The sequence below is a fragment of the Dufourea novaeangliae genome, unplaced genomic scaffold (assembly GCF_001272555.1).
Source record: "Dufourea novaeangliae isolate 0120121106 unplaced genomic scaffold, ASM127255v1 scaffold270, whole genome shotgun sequence".
NCBI classification, from domain to species: Eukaryota; Metazoa; Arthropoda; class Insecta; order Hymenoptera; family Halictidae; genus Dufourea; species Dufourea novaeangliae.
In genome coordinates, this window is record NW_015374153.1 from 284,507 (window position 1) to 306,077 (window position 21,571).

General features: G+C 42.9%; 1 protein-coding gene across 1 annotated transcript; it reads left to right on the forward strand.

Moving 5' to 3' along the window:
- The first annotated feature begins 863 nt into the window (after positions 1–863).
- Positions 864–13,229, forward strand: LOC107191850. The gene is made up of 11 exons (XM_015580985.1): positions 864–2,058; positions 2,626–2,760; positions 3,107–3,185; positions 6,122–6,225; positions 8,038–8,298; positions 8,394–8,696; positions 8,910–9,349; positions 9,452–9,831; positions 9,915–10,527; positions 10,621–11,412; positions 12,648–13,229. The coding sequence occupies exons 1-11, from the start codon at positions 864–866 to the stop codon at positions 12,981–12,983; spliced, it is 4,638 nt and encodes a 1,545-aa protein (XP_015436471.1). The 3' UTR covers positions 12,984–13,229.
- The last annotated feature ends 8,342 nt before the right edge of the window (positions 13,230–21,571 follow it).

Consider the following 21,571-nt stretch of genomic DNA (forward strand, 5'->3'; position numbering starts at 1 on the left):
AAAATATCCCGGACTGTTCAACCGAAGAATCAAGATTGCACGTGTCACTGTCTCGAACTGCCCCGTAAAGAAGACTGTCAACATTTCAACTTTTACGCCCTCGTCTAATCCCACCTGAGGACGTTTACTGCGAAGTATTTTTTCAAGATTTTGATCATTATCTCCTTTAGGAGACTCTATAAAATTTTATGCATCTCGACTCACGGACAATTCGACTTTTGTTTCTCAACCCTTTTTTTTTATGTTTATGTTTATGTCGAATATACTCGTCATGAAAATATGGCATTTCTCTGCCTAAGTATACTCGTCATTAAGCAAACAAAATTTACATTTAGAATACTTTGGAAGAAAAATAAAAGTAAAGTAGTATATTTTTTTGACAATAGATAGCGCGAATTATTTCAATTTTACAGCAAATCTCAAACACTTGGGCAGAAAAAAGGGTTAAAGATGCTCATCGTGTTTTCCAAAAGAAGGGAGAAGGAACTGTGTATCTGTGATTTGACCGAAAATTCGATTCTCGAAGATCGTGTTATTCATTCTGCAAAAAATCATCCTGGTTTTTCAGCTTTATCGAACCAAAGAATCGGGCGAGGATGGCCCGATCGAGAAGGAAGTCGCTACATAAAGTCTTTCTGTTGCCAAAGAGACCGACAAAGTAAACATTATAGAGCAGGTTTAATTTTCCACGAATTAATGAATATAAATATGTACATATGTATACATGTACATATACATATAGACGAAGTTTTATTTTGGTGAATTAAAAGCAGTCTCAAGGACTTGAAAAGGAAAAATTGTTGAAAGAAATCCAGGATAAATTCAACGAAGCGAGTCAGAGAAGAATCGAAGGTCGCTTCCAGATGAAATTTCGCAAATCCTCCGCGTCCAGCCCCAAGATGGAATTGCTGTCGAGGCGGTCATCGGGCGACAACAGGATTTCGACCTTGAAACGGTCGAGGTCCTTCCGTGCGTCGTTGAAGCTGATGTCGAAGCTTCGTGTGCATGCGAATCTCCGTCTGAACGGTGGCTTCGATTTATCACCCATAAAGAAACACGACGAACAACCTCGTGAACGGGTGAACAAACTATCCCTGATCGAGGAGTCCTCGACTTCTTTGAACAATACCGATGACAAACTCGAGAATCCACCGAGAATCGACGACAAGAATCTTCACGATCCACTGACCGGACAATCTGACGACGTCGAGTCCCAAAGGATCACCAAAGACCTAAAAAGCAAATTGTGCCTGACGGACAGGATAATGAGGAAGAGCCGTAAGGACCCAGAAAAAGCCTCGAAAAAGCCGAATAATCCGATATCGCCTAGGATGGCTCATATCTTCCGTTGGAAGAGTTGCGAGGAGAGCACCGGAAATTTCGAATCCTCGAACGACAAAAAGGTCGAAAAGGATGATTTTCGTCCTGAACGTGCCTCCTACGAGAATCCCACGTTCTGTTTGGACAGTTCTCTGGACTCTTCTGTATCGAGTTTTTTGTTCGAACCAGAAACATTGGATCGATACAACGAGACAAGTGAGTGCAAGGACGATTCTTCTGAGAAAGCCTGTTTTCAGGACGCTGGATTGACACTGGTGATCGATTCTCGAGGTACCAGCGGACGTAGATGCGTTCAAGGAGAGGTGAACGGTAACGTGGAGAGTTTCCTCCAGTGTAGTAAACACTGTGCTCGTCCTTTGATAGCCGGTACCAAAGCCAGAAGCCTGTCTGTGAACGATGTGGTCCTGCAAGATGACGAGGGACCGGTCAGTTTGGACTTGAACGCTTATCCTTTCGAGTCTCTGTCCCGTCACGGACAGGATCTCGTCGCTAAGGGCAGGAAATCGCCGGAAATAATCAGGAAAACTTCCGTTTGCACGTCCAAGTCCTGCAGGATCAGGACCGTGGATAATATCGCGAGTTTCTGGTCGAACGCTCGAGGTGGAAGCTTTCGGAGCAAGGTCACCGTGGGCCGGAAGAAGTCGACAAAGGACCCGAGGGACCACCACGAGTCCATCGGTCAGGATAGGATCCTGGTTACGACCACTTCGGGAACAAGTACGGGCAATATTAGGTTTTTAATTAATGGTGACTGATTCGGTTCGGTCGCCTTCGATCGTCAGGCACACACGGAAGTTCGTCAACTTTCGTGGTTTATATTTAGTTGAGGGATCATAGAAGAGATTTTCCGGTATTATTCCGCATTATTGAGATAAAGGTGACACTCTTGATAATCATCATTTATGTAGCTAAAACGAGCGAGGAACATTGGATAGACGTGAAAAACCAAACGAAAAAGGAAAGTATCTCATCTCTATGCGCGTCATACTATGCTCGTTGTTTTTAGACTCGATTCCCTCGGTATCAGCCGTTTGCTTTCACGATAAAAAAAGAAATGCCAACGACGAGATTCGGTTCGATCCTATTGAAATGCCGCTTATTTTTAATCCAAATTCCGATAAAGTGTTTTTCGATTAAATTCGCATGGGCAACAAAGAATATTAATGCTGTCAAGGTTTATACTCTTTTGTGTATTGCATTGAATTAACAAATTTATTTTATTTGTATTCTGTTTTCTATTGTTTCTTCTTTATTAAGTTTTGTTTTCTGTTTATTTCCACGCAGAGCTGTACTCGTTGCAAGGGATGGAGTTCCTGGAGGGTTTCGGGAAGAAAAAGCAACAACCAAATCATGCGAATATCGTATCGTCGGTGCATATCAACCCCCTATCAGCACAGTCCCTCAACATCCACCTGCATGGTATTTTGTTTATTTGATATTTGTTTTTTCTTTCCCACTCCTCACGCTCATGCTTGATCGCGTTCATTCGATTCTCGTTTCCGTTAGAAATTTCGATAGAGCCCGAGGTATATCGAGCCTTCTCGAATTTCCATTTTAATCGTCATCCCTCGATCGAATTTCCTTTACCGTTATTTCGCGATTTGCAGTCCGTCTACGTTTCATTTTTACATACTTCGAAAGATAGATTTTTCTCGACAGTTACAGGATATACATACCTGGAGAAACAGACTTTTTAATCTGTTCGTGAAATGCACCGCGAAATAAACTAAATCTGTGTCCTTTTGGTTCTTCTGTCCGATTTTAGCTCTTTTCGCTGCTGTGGAACATGGCCACCTGGACAAAGCCAGAACGATTTTGGAGTCGACAGACGTGGACGTGAACAGGTGAGAGTCTTCTTCTATTAATCCTTATAATAATAATCCTTATAGTAATAATAATAATACTAATACTAATAATAATAATAATAATAATAATAATAATAATAATAATATATTTATTCATTTATAAACGGGTTATGACGACTATACATACATATGTATGTATAAAAAACTAGAAGAATAGACAAGAAAAGTTTTATTACGTTTCCTCTGTGCTGGCGCTTGAATACTTACCCCGAATCGTTACTCTTACAATCCTTCCAACCTCGAGTAAAAAGAGGTTCTTGACTGGACACATGCGCAACTATGCGACGTCACGCGCTGATTTGAAACACGACGAAATGACCAACCGGGTGGCACTCCGGGATGTAGGTTAATTGAGACTGGTAATTAATTTTCTCGACCGTTCCAGAAAACAAGCCAATTAACGAACGATCGAACGATCGAACGACAACCGCGTGGTAGGAAGCAGAAGACTCTCGTGGATTCTCGAGGGCTCATCGATACGAAATTTCTTCTTGTTTTTTTTAAAGTCTTTGAAAAAAATGATACATCCTGTCACTCTGAAAGATCCTTCGAATACTGTCAGTGTTGCCAACGTGTATGATGGTTGTGCTGAATAATTATTGTCTTCATTTTTCATTATTTTTAAGTCTGGCCGTCACAAATACTAATAACATAGGTCTTATATATCTTAATAAAGATTTCTTTTATTATTTATTTATTTATCTAACAGGCAATAAGCCCTTTGGTATACCTACATGTACAGCATGTGAGATTACAAAATTATAAAATTATGAAAATGAAGAAAAAAGAAAGCTGAAGTAGTTTCCCAGAGAATAGCTATGCCTGATTGTGTGTGATTGTATGTGTGGTCTGATAAACAGGAGACAATGAGAAATTTTTACGAGCCGTTTCTGCCGTTAACTCCCACCCTAAATTCGTTATCCTACCCTCGTAGAAAGTGGATTCCAGTGTTTCCAGCAGGAAATTAATGCACGCCAGGCCAGTTATTATTACAGATCGTCGAGAGTACCATCAGAATCTATTTAGCGAATTTTTATACGTGCTCTGTCCGTTCACCGTGTACGTTAATTCTGCGTTTCGACGCGTCGAAAATGCTCTCGAGACATCGAACCCACCACCGTCGTCTCTACGTACACTAATCCCATCGATCCGTGACAGAAGGCTCTTTAGATACATAGCAATTCCCGACGATAATTCGATTCCGTTGACCGGACGACGGACAGTCGTGGATATTCCATCGGGCGGATCCCGTGGCACTGTGGCACACGGACGTTAATTCGTTTACACCACACCGGGGCTCCTTGTGTCGATCGGACGTGTTCGCGAACGTGGAGGCCAACGTCACGAAGGAAGAATTAATTGGTTTTTTTCGTTTGCTGCACACGCTTCACCTCCCTCCGAGTGAAAGATCGAGATTTTCTGGGAGTCGTTACGCGTGGTGATCCGAAACCTCTGCAGGCTTCCTGCTGTCATGGGAATGTATTGGTCTGTTCGGCTTTGGAATCTTATTTGTCATATTTGACATTTTATTGACCGGTAGCCTATCGAAAATATGTAGACTTTTAAATTTCACCGATTGTAGATGAGAAGCCTTCCTTCCGGAAGAATTCATTCTCCTTACTTAAGGGGTACTTAACACTGACACGTACATATGTATACATATATGTATTAGTCAGCTGTTTGTTAAGTTTAGCTTTTCTTTTATTCAAGCATCGTTCCGAAACTCTAAATAAAGTATTCACTAGGAAATTACCCAACTAAAAGGATTTCGTTGGACGTTTCCCTCGAGAGCTTTCTCGTTTCACACAGCTGCCGTGTTCGATAAAGAAATCCACTTCCTGGAAAAACGTTCCTCGAAACTAATTCATACGCGAGATTAGGTAGGTAAAACTACGTGAAAGACACGACGATCTTTCGATTACTAAATCAGAATGAATCTAGGCCCTAGGCACTCTCGTCGCGTCTCTCGATCGAAGTGCCTATGTAGGTACGTTGTAGCTTGTTCTGTGATCTATCAATGTCGTCGATCGATGAACAAGATCATCCTCGAATCTGGATCCCTGGATCGACGTTTGATAGGTCAGCTTCTCTGCGTCGTAATCACCACTGAATGTCCATTCTCCGGCCGATGATAATCCGTTTATCCACTTCGTCGTCTCTTTGTCCGGGGTCGCTAATAGCGGCTAGCGCAAGAGCTAGTTTATGCCGGAACGAAAATTGGTGACGATTACCGCGCGGAAACGGGCGCAATCGGTCGCCTTCCGCGTGCAGATTGTTCTCTAGAATTTTCGCACGAATTAGTCGCCCCTTTTCCAGGGATCGAGTCTAAGGCATTTTAGCTGCGTAGAAATATGAGACCACATGACTGTGGATCAGCGAAACGCCCATATACTTTAAGCGCCATTTATGGTCCTTATGTAACAAATACTGTGAATCTAATATTTTATGTATTTGGGAAAATCAGCTGTATTAGTGTAAACTAAATAGATGAATTCAATGATCTGTAATATCTTGCTATCAAAAGATACGAGTTTGTACAGTCGGTCAGAAAAATAACACTCTCATGATCGTTATAAAAGTGTAGGTACCGATCATTCGTTCTGAGTGCTTTGGTGGTTCAACTGTAGGTATTTATTGTATAATACAATGTAACAAGTCGTTTGTCACTGTTCGAATGTACCAAGGGAATGTAGGATCAAGAAAAATCTTGTCAGTGATTTTCTATACATTTTTCACCATATCACCTCAAGATTCTCTTTTGCATCTCGCGGTATGTAAATCGCTGAGTCGTATTCGTTCAGACAAGTGGACTTTACATATGAACCACGATGACCGAAATGAAAAATTGAGTCCTGTTTAAATCGGTCAATTAGCGTCTCCCCGCAACTGACGACAGCCTTCAATTGGATTTTCAGCGTGAACAGCGACGGTCTCTCGGCCCTGGACGTCGCGGTGCTCAGTAACAATAGGCCCCTGGCGAAAATGCTGGTCTCGTTCGGCGCGCAGGAGGGCAACCAATGTAAGTATCCACGAGTTCAATTACAAATTCGATCTGACGACCGTACAATCGCGGTTCACCGCCGCAACGAACCTACTGTATCGATTTCGTAACACTGGAAAATCACTTTCTTCTCCGAATTAATTCTTTCCCGTAGAAACCAAGAGAGAAAATTCGTCGTTGGTATATGAAAAATTTGTAGTATTTTTTTTAGGAAAATCAGCCGTGACGCTAGACTTAGAACGGCAAAAGAACGATTGTAGTAGAGGTGTAGAAACGGATGGAAAAAACAGTCGAATGGGATGGGATTTCAATTAGGATTTCGCAGTCTGTAATAAAAATGCCATCGAAATGGCATCAAAATAAAACCGGAGAGAGACCCACTAGATTCAGAACGAAGAAGAACTTTTCATCCATTTTTTCCCCTTTTCACCACCCCTTTCTTTCCATGCGTTTCGGTGATAACCCTGAACGTATATGTATGTATTACTACATAGGTATTGCATATACATATGTATGATATGTACAGTGTGTTTAAAAGAAAAGGAACTAAGACTTTAGGTGATCTGGACTGCAGAAGTTTATGCAAATTCACAATTTCAGACACTAGTATACGTATAAAGATTAAGAAAAAACACAAGGTCATGAAATTGTATCCATCCGATGCGACCCTTAAAGCGCTACATATCATTAATTAAAACGTTTGTTTGATAGAGCCAATAGGTATCGAATTATTTTAGATAGTAATTTTAGAACAACGATTTAAGGAACTGGCCGTTAAAGGGAGTTAATAAGAAAAGAATGAAAAAGATACAGGCCAGTAGTATAATCCTTGATCTTTTTATTACATTTTTATCAAACACAAATAATTGTTTGTAGGTACCTAATATGTATTAATGAACTTGTTTCGAACTTCCTATTCTGTAGTAATTCGCGATAGAATTGTTATTTCCTCGTTAAATTTGTATTAATCCTTTCCACAAAAGCAGTAAAATAATCTCCACGTCGAGATTATTCGTCCTGATAGAAACTGGAAATCGATAGCCAACACGGAGCCACAATAATTGCGGTGAAACGGTATCGCAGAGCGGCCATCCGTTCCGCCGATGCGATTCGCCTCTGAATGTTACATTTGTAAATATCATAACGAGTGAATCGCAGCTCAATTAGCAAGCATTTTTACGCGACCGCCATCGCTGACGACAACAAACCACCGCTGATTTGTACAATTTAACCGATTACATACATGTTTCATCCCCGCCGCCGCACCGGTAGTTGTTTTCGCTCGTTTCTTTCGTAATTCTCTGCAACGGGAATCGACCGCCTCTTCTTGGGTGAAGAATATTCGACTTTAACAATCTGCAATCACGTAACAAAACTATTAAAAGACTAAAAAAGGACTGAATTTCTAGTTGAGGATATTGTAAATTGGGTCGGACAAACAACGTTCTCCTCGAACGTGTTATGTAGTTATCCAGTTTTCTTTGAATTTTCTCGACTACGGAAAAAAACAAAAACTTGTGTTCATTCATTGCCGACTAAACTAATGGAGAAAAACGATTACATAAAAACAAACATACACATCGAATTGTATAATGACTCCTTTTTGAAGTCGCTCAAAAATTGATTCTCCCTTTTTGACCTAAGGGTCGAAACAGTCGAAACAGTCGAAACAGTCGAAACAGTCGAAACAGTCGAAACCTCTTTTGTGTCATTCAGAAGAGTCGAAAGAATTTTCGAAACGCATTGCGACTCGCGACACGTCAAAGAAATTTTGTCTACGATTTCACGGATAATGGAGTTTAAGAAAGGCCTGTTTATTGATTTTCACAGTCAAGTCTCCGGAATCGCTGGGCAGTCACCTGGCCTCGTTGCTGTCGGAGGCGGAGCACAGGGTCCAAGAACTCGGCGGCAGTACTTCCGGTAGCAGCGGGACCACCCTTTTAGAGCCACCGAGCAGCCATAGGTCGAGTTTTTCGTCCCAGCACAACAATCTCACGGGATGTGGCGGTAGCACCGAGGACAAGCAACTGGCTCTCTGGGAGAGGAGGGCGAGAGCACTTAGAAAGATGTTGCTTGGATTCGATCAAGCGAGTAAGTCATCCTTCGAATCACGAAATCCTTGAAATGTACCTCGTAACAAACAATATCGTGATAAATAAAATCTGCATGGTATTTTCTCCGTTCAGGACCGCCTGATATGCCATTCCTGGTCGCCGTCGACGTTACTGGGACGAATTCTGTAACGATGAGGTTCCAGGAACCGGATTCCCACGACTCGCCCATCTGCACGAAGTTCAAGGTGCAGTGGAGCATCGACGAAGACTTCTCTGTGATCTGCGGCGAAAGGGATGTTCTGGATATGAAGCAGAGGGAGTGCAGAATGGACGATCTGATTCAGGGACAGAAGTACTATTTCCGTGCGGCTGCTGGGAATCTGAAGGGCTACAGCAGGTTTCGGAACTCGACGCCTGCACACGTCACGCCTAGCAGTACGATTATTGTTTAATCTTTCGATGATCTGAATCTTCACCGAAACTTTACCTTGAATATTCTTTAGACTTGCATCATCTTTATATTTTGCTCTACCATATGTGCGAACGCGTAACGAGTCGATTTTAGCTTTCTATCCGTGTAAACCAGTCGTTAATCTTCAGTTCGTAGAAGCTCTTAACGACACACTGCTGACTGAACGATTGTTCTAGGTTGGAGGGATATCGATGGCAGGGTGCCAAGGTTCGCCGGCCGGTTGGAGCAATTGAACACTCTGTTCACGGACATCAGACGACCGGAGTACACGCAGGAAACACCGGCTGTACAGAGGCGAAATCACAAGAAGAAAACAACGATCAAGCAACTGTTCACGGCGACCAGTAAGTTTCAGAAGAACCTGAGACGCGGGGTTTTTCTTGCCTGTTTGCTTTACCACGAGGACAAGGTACTGGTGACCAATGAGGATTTCCTGCCAGTGATCGAAATCGACGAGACTTACCCTAGTTGCATTTACAACGACTTTCATTGGCTGATGAAAGTGGCCTGCACTTGGGACGACGTTAAGACCCTTCGCCAGGACATGGAGAAGAGCCACAGCAGCTCGACGAATCACTTCAGGATAAAGCTGCTGCAAGCTGCTGCGCAAATGCAGGTCGGTTCAGTGTTTCCGTGTGAATTGATTACAAACGTGATTCATATACTTCGCTTAAATATTCCTTCTTCTAATGTAGAAAATATCTAATGATTCTCGTAGGCAGCACTTTGCATACAAGACCTCGGACAACTGTACCATAAACCCATCAGAGACATCCAAGGAACCCTGGTGTTTTCGACAGTGAACTATATCAAGTCCCCGAAGCTTATCTCGGTATTAAACAGTAGGTGGTTGCCTCTGAGTAAAGTCACGAAGAAAGTGATAACTCACGAGGATAGTAACGTGGCGGATATCCTGATATCCAGTATACAGGAACAGATGACTTACCACCAGGTCAGCAGTATTAAACTGTCCAAAGGACTGTATCTGGGGTACCTGAAGATGCAGAGTAGCGTGGATCTTATACAGGTCGTTGTGCCCGCAAAGTCACCGAATGTTCTGCCTCACTGTAAGATCCGCGACAATCCTCATGTGTCCGCGTAAGTGTCGTGTTACGAGCTCTACGAGCAGAGTAGTATTTACTTGCAGGTGTAGCGAATCTTTGCCTTTTATTTCATTCCAGCGAAGAGTGGGATTATCTGAAAAGGATAACGCGCATTCAGGCGTCAGATGTTTCGGTGAAAGAGATAGATGTCGAGGAAAAGGAGAATGTAACGAATGAATCGCAGGGTACCGAGCAACAAAAGTTGTTCGTTGACCTTGTTGCTGCAACCGTCAGACGACTATTCAATTATATGGAGATCAGCCCCGAGGACTCTTTATGCCATCGACTGTACGACGCCGAAGTCATTGATCTGACTCACGATGTGTCTTTCCTCATTGCCGTACCTCCAGCGGAGACCGCTTGTTGTGTGCCAGGAACCAGAGAGATTCTTTTGCAAAGGGGCGATTTGTTGTCATTACCGATTCAAGTGTTCGAGATGGTCCATTTGAATACGTACCAGAAAGACGTAATCAACAGATACTCAAGATTAAGCTGTATCCTGGAATTGGATACAGCGCAGGCTCAACATAATCACAGAGAAGCCTTCAGTTCCCTGGAGTTGAGCGTGGCGAAGGACAAGTTGGTCAGGCTTCAGGATCTTCAGACGCAGGTGAACACGGTCTGGAAGGGGGCCAGATGGCTGATAGACGTGATCACATTCGCGAGGGATCGAGGATCATCACAGCAAAGTGTAAGCGTTCTCGGCCCATCGACTCTTTAATCTCTCGTTCTTTAATCTCTCTGTTAAACATAAGACTCAATACTTGGAAACTCTACATTGTAGGTAGCGTCGCAGACAGTTGGAATTTCAATGAAGCACTTGCTCAGTCTAGATAGGAACAGAAGTAACAGTAATAGTAACAGCCTGAAGAGAAGCTTGCTGCAGTTACCGCCGCGGGATCCGAAGCTCGTCAAGTCCAGTCCAGGTCGAGGCAGCTGGCCGGGACCTAACATAACCAACTCGTCCTCGAATCTTCTGACGACGGAATTCAGCAAAAGCGAGCAACAGCTGCCCAGCGGTCAGTACATTCGCAAAGGGAGTAACACGTCTAACATTTCGACCGGTTCGGAGCCTCCGAAGTCCTCGGTGCCGATGAGCAGCACCAGCAATCTCAGCAACACGACCAGCGCTGGCAGCAACAACCATCTGGTACCGTTGCAAAACGCGAGGCTACCGCCCTCCAAGTCCGAGGACACTCTAATCCTGACGAAATATAAACACAGCCCCAGGAATAGGTCAGCAACGATCACGTCCGCGTCGGCCAGTACCAGCCCGTTGCTGAGCATCAAGCCGATCATCTACGGCGGTTCAATGTTGAGCGTGTCCACAGCGATGACGAACACAACCAGCCTGCTCAGCGTCGGTAACACCAATTCAGACAGTTTACACTCGTTGAGCAGCGACGAGTACTCGACACCGAACTCGAGTGTCTGCATAAAAGGACACGTGAAAGGGAAACCGGCCAAACCCACCGCCAGTGTTGCAGCGATGGCGACCGGCTCATTGGAAAGTCAATTGGAGGAGGAAAAGGACGAGGCGACGATGATGCCAGCACCTCTGCCTGGCATTCTTCAGGTAGACCATACTATTTTCTAATATCAAATTAGTCGGATAGCGATTTTAGTTTAAAGGGATTGTAGTTCTAGTCACGCTAGGTGGATGAAAGTATAGTCTGTTGTCGAGTTAAAAAGAAAAAGACATTTAGATTACCATCTTCGCGAATGTCTTCTTCCGGTTAATGGGTTTTTCAATTATAATCGTGTGATTCATTGGCACAAATCGCCTCAGTCACTTTTTGTACCGAAACAAAAAAACTGTCCTGTCTCTCAAGCAAGCTTTCTTCAGAACACTCGTTTTAATACCGACAGCTCGATACCTTCACCTTGTAGGGAACACAAGTGTAACCCGATTGTAGTTAAACACAGCTCTCACTTGGTCTTCTAGTGCAGACCGATGTAGCAGACATTATAAGTAAGCCGCTACACCGCTACCACACGTTTAAGCGCTTGTTACGCTCGGATACGCTTTCCAAGTCTCGCTTTCCATGTGTCGACCTAGTATAGCATGTGAGACCGACTCGTCTGAGCTTCGAAACTTATGTACACTATCATTCAAAAGACTGGGATCAGGCACGAGTACAATATCTCCTACAACGTAACACGCATCATCGATCTAACCCCAAAACTTTTGAATCCTAGTGTGTAGGTGTACATCCTTTTAATAAGTTACATAACGTATTAATGAAAAAAGATTTTTTCACGTCGTAAATCGTTCGATCTAATTTCTCTATATGTATTGCTACATGACAAGAATCTTTCGTCGATATTCCCCTTCACTACTTACTAACCATCGTTGCCAGAAACGACCCGCTCGAACCACTAAATTTCATAGAGATCCAGGTGTCTTCTTGTTTCACGTAGATACAAGTTAATATACAAGTTAATATACAAGTGTGTATACACATGTATGTTTACGTGGCCGCGGGTTAGTACCATTAACCATCGCACGGTATGCACGGCGCACGTGGTCTGTATACGCGAGACAAAGACCCCCTAGAACTCTACAAAACTCATGATGGTTCGAGGGGGTGGTCAATTCTGGCAACGGTGTTACTAACCCGTATACATTAATTTTACTCATTCACGAGTAACAGCCAGATGCATCGAGTGCAACGTACTGCCAAGCTGAATGTCACTGCAAATGAATGATTTCACGCAGCAGAAAAATTAGTCCATCTGTCCGGCCACAGCCAAATTCATGGAGAGAGCAGCAGTATTCGTCCTAACGGATGCTGTATAATATCTTTCCAGGTTTACGCAGCCTACGAAACCGGTCTGGCATCCGGAACCAGCCTGAAATTACACGTGACACCTAGGACCACGGCCAGGGAGGTGGTGAACCTGGTCGTGAAACAGTTAAATATGGCGGTGGTGCTGAAGGGCCAAGAGGGTCCCATTTACACGTCCGACGAGTTGCCGAACTTCTGCCTGGTGGCTGTGATCGGCGCCCGGGAACGTTGTCTCAGGGACGATTTTCGGCTTCTTCAGCTTCAAAACCCGTGGAAAAAGGGCAGACTGTACGTGAGACAGAAACAGGACGTGCTCGCGGCCCTCGAGCACAGCAGCAAACACACCGCGTATTTATAGCATAACTAGGGAGAACAAAAGGAACAAGATAATTTTGCGTAGACACGATCTCGAGGAAGAGACGAGAGAACAACCCCACGTAAGAAATTCTCCATCTTGTTAATAATTGGCGATAGAAGCCAAAGATCATATTAGCTTAACGCGTTCTGTGAACGAACCGCAGGTCACAGTCCGTTGAATATACTTTTTCATTTCTCTTCGATCGTTATTTTCATGTCAGACGAACGGTATAGATCTACTACCATCCTCCCCGTAGTTTCATCCACGAGAATGGCTACCCACTTTGTAAACTTGATAGGCTTGGTGTCACAAAACGCGTTAACCGTTGTACATAAAGGAAACGCTTAATGGAATTTTCAGTTGTATGTCGAGGCTCTAAGTAAACTTACACGTAACTATAAATAGATAGATGTGTGCGAGAATGACACGAGCGTGTGTTTTCGAGATGAAGCTGTATTTAGGCGATGACCGTAACATTCCAATCGAGTTTTGGTCCTGCTAACCGCGAATAGTAGGCAGTCTGTGAAAACGGGATGGATAAAATACTCAGTCGTACTGCTATATTTTAGGTACCGATCTCAATGTTTAACTCGAGCGTATAAGCGGTGTTAGATGCTTCAGAGATCACATCGTTCTGAATTGTATTCGACGTGTCCAAGCGATTCTGTAAATTGAGACCTCTCGCGTTCACCTTTGATCGGTGATAAACGCGTGATCGACAGAAGTGTGTTGGCTTGGACACCTCGACGACAGAGAAAGATTTTATATTCATATTTTTCGAATCGCCTGACGGTTTATTTCCCGACGAGTTCCACTGCTCGGCTGAGCCTTGTTATCGGAAACGGGACACGGTCCTCGAGGCGGATTATTCGCATCCGAAAAAAGAGTCCCTTGTTCTTTTCAGTGTGACGGAAAATCCATCGGTTCGTCCGCGTGGCACGCGTTTAACATCGTTTTATTTGTCACGGTGATCCGCGAGGAGATTCTGGTACACGTTGTTCGGTACCATCGACGAACGGGGGAAGACTGTGAATTGAAAGGCGTCCGGAATGTTAACGAGAGTCACACTCGAGGTGCTTACTTAGGGGATACAAGGTGTCGATTAGAACCGATTGCGACCGAGAAACACGTAGGTGTGATGATGATATAAGAGGCTTTATAGACTGTTGCGTAGAATTAATTGAGAGAGTATTAGTATGATTATTTTTAAACTCTGGAATGGCACGTTTACGGCACCGACAAATGGCGGACACGAGTAATTTTAGTCCAATTTGATTTTCTAAACTTTTTTGAGTACTTAAGAAAATTGCTTTTAGATAACTTTTTTTTAGTTTTTCTCTTAATTTCTCCTGTATATTCTGTATAGGAAAAAGAAGCGGATACAACTGACTCGTGTATGCCATTAGTAGGGTCGATTCGAGAAAGTGTCGTTTGCTCTCGAGGATTTTCCTTGCGTCCACTAATGACACGCGGAGAGTCGATATATTTTGATTACCGGCATTGCTCTTTTTCGTGTTCTCTGGGCCCGATTTAGTTGGGGGAACGTGTATGATGTTCCCAGTTGTTGAAAGCATTGCAATTTGTACATTTGTATTTGGCCGAACGAACGTTGTTTCTCCGCGTTATTCTCTGTTGGAGGGATGGTGATACCATCGCATGATTCGTGGAAGAATGGTCTCGAGGAATTGGTGGTATTGTTGGAGTTCCACCCGTTCAAAGACTAAAATCGCGCGACATTAGACGCAATTTGGTGATAAATACGGTGCAGAGCGGATTGTATAATGAACGCACCCCCGAACGCACCACTACCACTGTCCAGCGTGGTCTAATAATTAACAATTAATTAGCGTCTAAAAATTGCGAAGAATATCACAAGTATCGAGGAGATTACGCAGCTTGTATCATTTTTGAAAGTTCCAAATCGAGGAACGCCCAAAAACATACACACGAACAAATCAACAAGTTAAAAACCGTTCACAGGCATATTTGATCGATTCAACGAAAAAGGTTTATTAACGAAGACACCTTAATACGAATACAATGAACGTATAATGTTTGTAAATTAGCATTAATTCGAAGATCCGTCCTTCACCGAGGGAAACCGCAAAATCGATCGTGATCGGACAGTGGTACCGGTCACCTAGGGGGGCCACTTAAGTTTAAACGAAGATATACGATGCACATATTTTTTTATCGTGAAAACAAGAGAGGAGAGGGAGAGATTTTTACTGTATTTTGACAGAGTACGCACTCGTCACTGGTTATAATACATATACAGTACGCCATTCGCGTGTTTCACCGAGGTGACGAGAAGATCTGTATGAATCGAACATGACAGTGAGAGAGAGAGAGAGAGAGAGAGAGAGATAGGGCGAGTGAAAGAGATGCAAGAAGAGAAAAACTTAACGAAAACATGTTAGGAAATTTTATTAGCTCTACCTGAGTGTTTATCGATGTTGAGTGTAAAATAATCAACCTTAGAGGTTAAGTGTTATCGCCCGGAGGAGACACCACACGAAATTGAGAAACGCCTAGATTTCTCTCCTCCTGGACTAATTGAAGAAAAAAAAAGTCGCAAACAAAGAAGAAAGCAACAGAATTACTTGTAAATATTCAAAGAAAAATCTATGTATGTATAAAATATAAATGAGAATGACCGAAGAAACGACGCGAATCGATTAGTTCTCATCCCGATCATGTTGATAACGATGTTTCTTATTTTGTTATCTTCTCATCGAGGTTCGAGCCAGTTAATCTGGATCATATAATAAGAGGATTTTGCAGGTTTTATTTTACACATCGGGACGCGTGTACAACGAGCGAGGCAGTAACTCTCTCGATGAACGGAGAAATGAACCCGGACCCACGCGACCGACAGTCCCGGTGACCCACTTCCGCCTTCTTGTTTCTCGTGTCTCATCTCGTCGTGCCCACCTACTCCTTCTTTATCCCCCACCTCGCCGGTAATTGTGCGTCTTCGAGACTCCTTCCGGTTGGTATCCAAGCTGTTGCCTGATCCCCAAGTCGGTGGTAATGAAAAACCACCGAGGGCATCCCCTCTGAGGAGAACTGGCCCTCCATGGGTCGGACAACTTCCTACTTTCAGTCGGGAACGATCGAACGAGCGCCGCCAGGTCGCCAGGCGTTCTCACGATCGTTCGTGATCGTTCACCATCGTTTTATAAATTGATATTTTTATGCTGGATGATCACCGATACGTGAAATAGAAATGATGGAAGACATTTCACCGGATATGTTGCACTTTAAGAGAGATATCATGTTTTACCTAAGAGTTTCGTTTATTAATTCCGATTTTAGGAATACTGTAAAGACAATTCAGAGGGTATACATATACATATGTATATTAAGAAAGGTATCATTTCGTTTATTAACTTCTAACTTAAAAGCTATTCAAGATTGAAATTTCTCAAGACTCTGTACGCTTTACAGAGTTTTGCACAGTGTCTCGTCGACTAAAGGCGTCATCGTTTTAGCAGGAACGTAAAACATTTTGTACAGCTTAATCCGACGAGATCGAATCAGCGGACGGGGGACAAAAGGCCCGAGAGATCTACGTACGAATCATTAATCACGGACGCCATCGTTTCGCGATAAACTGCAACGGCTACGAGCCTCTCGAGCCGGAAGTTCCAGTGTATCCAGTGTGTCGAGTTCATTGTTCAATCGAGTCACGTTTACAATTACGATAATGAAACTCGAGTTCATTCCCGTCTATCGATAACATTGATCATTCTATTTTATTCGAGATCCCTTGAATCGTTCCATCCGGGTTCGCTTACGGATAACTTTAATCTCCTTAATTCATTTCACAATTACAATTAATCTATTATATTTATATACATATAATCATTATACCACCTGAATATCTTCTTTAATTGTGAAAATAACAAAAAATATTTTACACGTAATTTCAGTAGTATTAAGTGGTCAATATTCTGCTGACGCAGTTTTTTTTTTTTTTTTTTTTTTTTTTTTTTTTTTTTAATACTTCATATGGTCACATTTAACACTAGAACTACCAGCATTGAATGTATGACATCGTTGCAAGTTAAATTGTGTGATATACATGTATAATGCAATACAGCTTAGTATAATATAATATATTGTACATATAAAGTTTATAAGAAATCAGAGGTTAATATAAATAATTCCGATGATAGTAGCAGATATCTCTAAGATTTCAATAATTTTAAAATAAAAAATCTGGAATCCGTTGATTTGACGGGTTCGGTAGTTTGAGTGTTAAATGAAACTGAAGTATTGCCATTTGAATTTTCTGGTTGGTGACGCTACCGAGTCTAACGTGCTTCTAGATCGTCACGATCGTTACGATCGAGGGTGTAAAAACCGTCGGTTACACGGCCGCCAAACGGTTTTGTGGGTGCATATACAGTTAATAGTCATTGTCAAGAGGAACGACCGTGCTCGCCGAGCGATTGGTTAACCCGCGGTGTCCGTATTCGCCCTCGGCTGACCCCGTTGTTAACTGACCCACTGACGATACCGATAGCGGGACACCGTCGAGCCACTCGGTTCACCTCTCGGTCTTTCGTTCGCGCCGAAATTTCGATGATTATACAACACGCTGAAACAAAACACAAAATATAATTACCTTACTATCATCATTCATTGATCTTTACAATCACCGAGGTTTCCATTAAAAATTATGACTAGAATGCAAAAGTTCATGGAAATTCAATAACTTTACAGAATTTTCTTTTCTGCACCAGACACTTCGAAATACTAATAATTATCCGTTAATAAGTAACTTGAAAAATACAATAAAATAAAGATTTTAATAAACTGTCATATCATTTATGTGTTATTACTATTCTGGTAAAATGTAGTAAGTGCAGAATTGAGAATTCCACCTTATTTTAACTTTTAGACATGATTATCTGAAATTGTGAATCTGCATAATCGTCCGCAGTCTATTAATAGTATAATAACTAGACTGTTGATGTTTTGTGGAAAATTACAATTTTTGGCACTGATATATAAAAAACAAAATTGGTTAGAATTTGGTCCCCTGTACTAGGAGTTTTAATGTGTTAATAATAATGGAAAAATGCTATTAAATTTTACTGAAACCTTTATACTTGTAACGCTTGGAAGTCAGGGGGCGCTATAAATGCATAAACATCCGCGGTATAATAATGATTTCACTTAAAATTTCAAATGCCCTACAGAATGAAAATTTGAATTATATTAACAGTCAGCATTCAATGATGAATACTAGTCAATCATGGATATTTGTTCTCGTTGAACGTTCAGAAATGGAACTTTCGAGGAGCAGTTTTTGCAATTCACGTCGAATAAACTGCGGACCGATAACCCCATTGAAATCGGAACTTTTTTAAACTAGTTCAGAACAATCATCCCTCCCCAACGGATGAAAAATCCGTTTTCAATAATAATAACGGCGTGCATTCGAAGTTCACCGCCCAGTTTCCCAACAGTTGGCCAGACCCTCGCTAATAACGACAGCCAAGGAATAAACGTGCGTACCTTAACGCGCCTCGGATCATCAAAGAAATCGCTTGAAAGACGCATCATGGATAAGTATCCGTGTTCATGCGTCTTTCGATCGAAACGATTGCAACACGAGGCAGCCGGTCGTTGTGCTGGGAAACTGCTCCCGGGGGCTGTCACGAGTGCCAGATTGCCGTAATAATTTGATTGATATTCGCTCTCTCCTTCTCTCTCTGAAAACGTTCCGAGGATCGAGATCGAGGAGCCCGGGGTCACGCGTGCCCCTCGATCCTGAAGCAATCGAAGGGAACCGCGAGGGGCGGGGGGTCGAGAATATCGAAATGAAAATATTGCAGAACCGAGAAAGAATCCCTGGTGCAACCTCTAATTCAAAGACAGAATTTTTCGAAAATTTTACAAAAACCGAATAAACCAGAAAATAAAGGAAAAATAAATAAACTTGTACAGCTGGAAAAATGAAGAACTCCAGGAATGGAGGAGGGAGGCAATTTGGTGTTCGGAGCTACATATATGTATAAGAATCTTGAAAGTTTTTCCAATTGTTTACACATTCAAGAAGAAGTATTAATATATTATAAAAAATTTGAATTTTGCACGTTTAAGCATTATTATTATCTTTTATTCGTTATTCGAAATCCTTTATCTAGATATTCTAGATTTTAGATAATGAATTTGCCCTCTCTCTGCTGTAAGTAAATGAACGATGAAAATTGGAAAAGTGGAAGTTTTTGAGAGGAATAAGGGAATTTAAGGAAGTCGAGGAAGGGAGTATTTGGGACGTCCGGAAGCCGGGTTCGGGAGATTCTGTACTGTATGGTACGGAGCTACGGATGCTGGAACGGCAACCCGATACTTATCACACGGGACCGCAGACGACGTTAAAACACGAGGAGCGAGTAGGTCAGCGTCTAGAACGAGGCTAGGCTAGTAGAGGCTCCTGGCAAATCCGGTGTCAATGAGATCGATTCACCCGACTTTGTCGCTCCAGTTATCGACAGGGAACTGGACCGCCTGGTTCTTTCGACGATCCACGGTTTTTCCATTCGACTGTAATTCGAGCGATACGCAACCACGCGAACGAAGGTGGGGTGATCGAACAATCCGTTTCCGAACAGGGATCCTGTTACGGAGACGTTTTTCGTCCCTGTGTCTCGTCCTCTGGTTAAAAAACACTAAAATACAGTGAAGAATTTTATCTCGATTGGACACCAATCGGATTAACGTTAGTCAAGTCAAGAGATCCAATCGGCAGGAAACCATGACGTAAGAATTTAAGAAAATATTGCAGGAATGTCAAAGTAGTTGGAAGAATTTCAATAATTATCTCTTAGACTTGGAAGTTCAACGATAAAATGTTCCGAGTAATTGTGGTTTGGGTTTTTCGAGAGAAAGAAGATGAAACGGATCTGTGGTACCATATGATCGGCAACCGGGTGGAAGGGTTCGATTTTACACGGATCCTTGAGGCGCGCGCGCGCGCTAGCGCGCACGTGTACGGTTGTGTTGCGAAAGAATTATACGGGGCACAAGGTCCGGCCGTTCGCCGGTCGAATTTTTACCGATCGAAGGTTAGGTTTCGCAGTTGGGTCCGCGTACCGATCTCTGGCCCCAGAATGCCCTCTCCCTCCCTCACCCCAATGTCCCCGTATCACGGTGTACAGTCAGCTCTGCTATCATGCTGTAGCCTGCAGCATTTCCTCGAACGTGTTCCCTCGATTCTCCTCGATCTCCGCGGAAATAATCCGCGGAGGAAAAAGGCTATAACTGGTTTCGCGACACGGAATAAAGAACCCAGTAATAGCAGTCCTCGACCAGTATCCTCTTCTTTAATTCGTGAATTTATATTATATTATGTGAAATACTCCACTGACTCCGAGATCTTTGTTCCACTTGTGGACAGAGACGAACATTTCCCTTTGCATGTAGTACAGGAAATTGGCCCTTTGCATTCTCTCTCCTACGTTCACTTAACCCTTTTACATAGTACCATAGATCCGATATATCGGCTTTCCAGTTTTAATAGAATTTAAACACACGAATGACACTTTAGTTTTTCCTAGTGTTAAAAAACAAAAACGTGACATATTTCAAAGTATTTTTCGACAGTACCCGGTAAACATAAATGGACTGCGGATTATAGGTGTGCATTTATAGCGTATACGATTAGGTATGTACATCTAATATATGTATTTTCTCTCATATTCTTGTCAGAATAAAATCATTGAGAATTTAATTCAGAATCGAATGTATACATTTGCTTCTAGAAATTACTTCGGAAAATGTTATATGGTAGGTACAATATGGGTTCGAACCTCCCTGAGTCTATGTATATTGTGGATGCAGTCTTGTTCTGTACCAAACTTATTAGCAAAATTTTCAGGAAACTCGAGAAAAAATGAAATCCAAGAATATTCAAGTAACCTTGCGCAAACCACCAGAGAACAAAGACGCAGATGCCAGCTTGATTTCCATTTGAATCCAGGCAAAAAAAGAATAAAAGACCCGGATAATGGGGACGGTTCTCCACTCGAACGATCCTCATTGTCCCCATCCCTTCTGGCGGAACTGGACTCGACTTATCAAAATTCGTGGCGACGCGTGTTATCAGAGACGACTGTACACTGTACACTGTACACATCAGGGACCGTGAGTCAGAAGGCGCTTGGGCCAGCAGGGAAACCGAAGGCAAAAGCAGGCAAAAGACGACGGTTCTGTCCCCTCCTGAGACACTCGGAGGACAACGACGACGACGACGACGACGACGACGACGACGACGACGACGACGACGACGACGACGACGGGGAAGAAGAAAAGAGAGACGAACGACGCGACGGTGGCCAGCGGTGGTGTGTGCTGGGCTGGTTACCACCACGAGGCCGGCATCGCGAGCGGATCAGTTTGTTCGACGTGCACAACCGGCTCGGACGTGGGCCGCCGTCGCCGATTGTAAACCGACTGTGTGACCGCCTGCCATAGAATATAAGTACACCCGGCTGAGGCTGGAGGAACCGAAGAACCCTGAAAATTCTGTCTGGATAAACGTCATTTTGGGACCATTTCTGTACCGTGTTCCT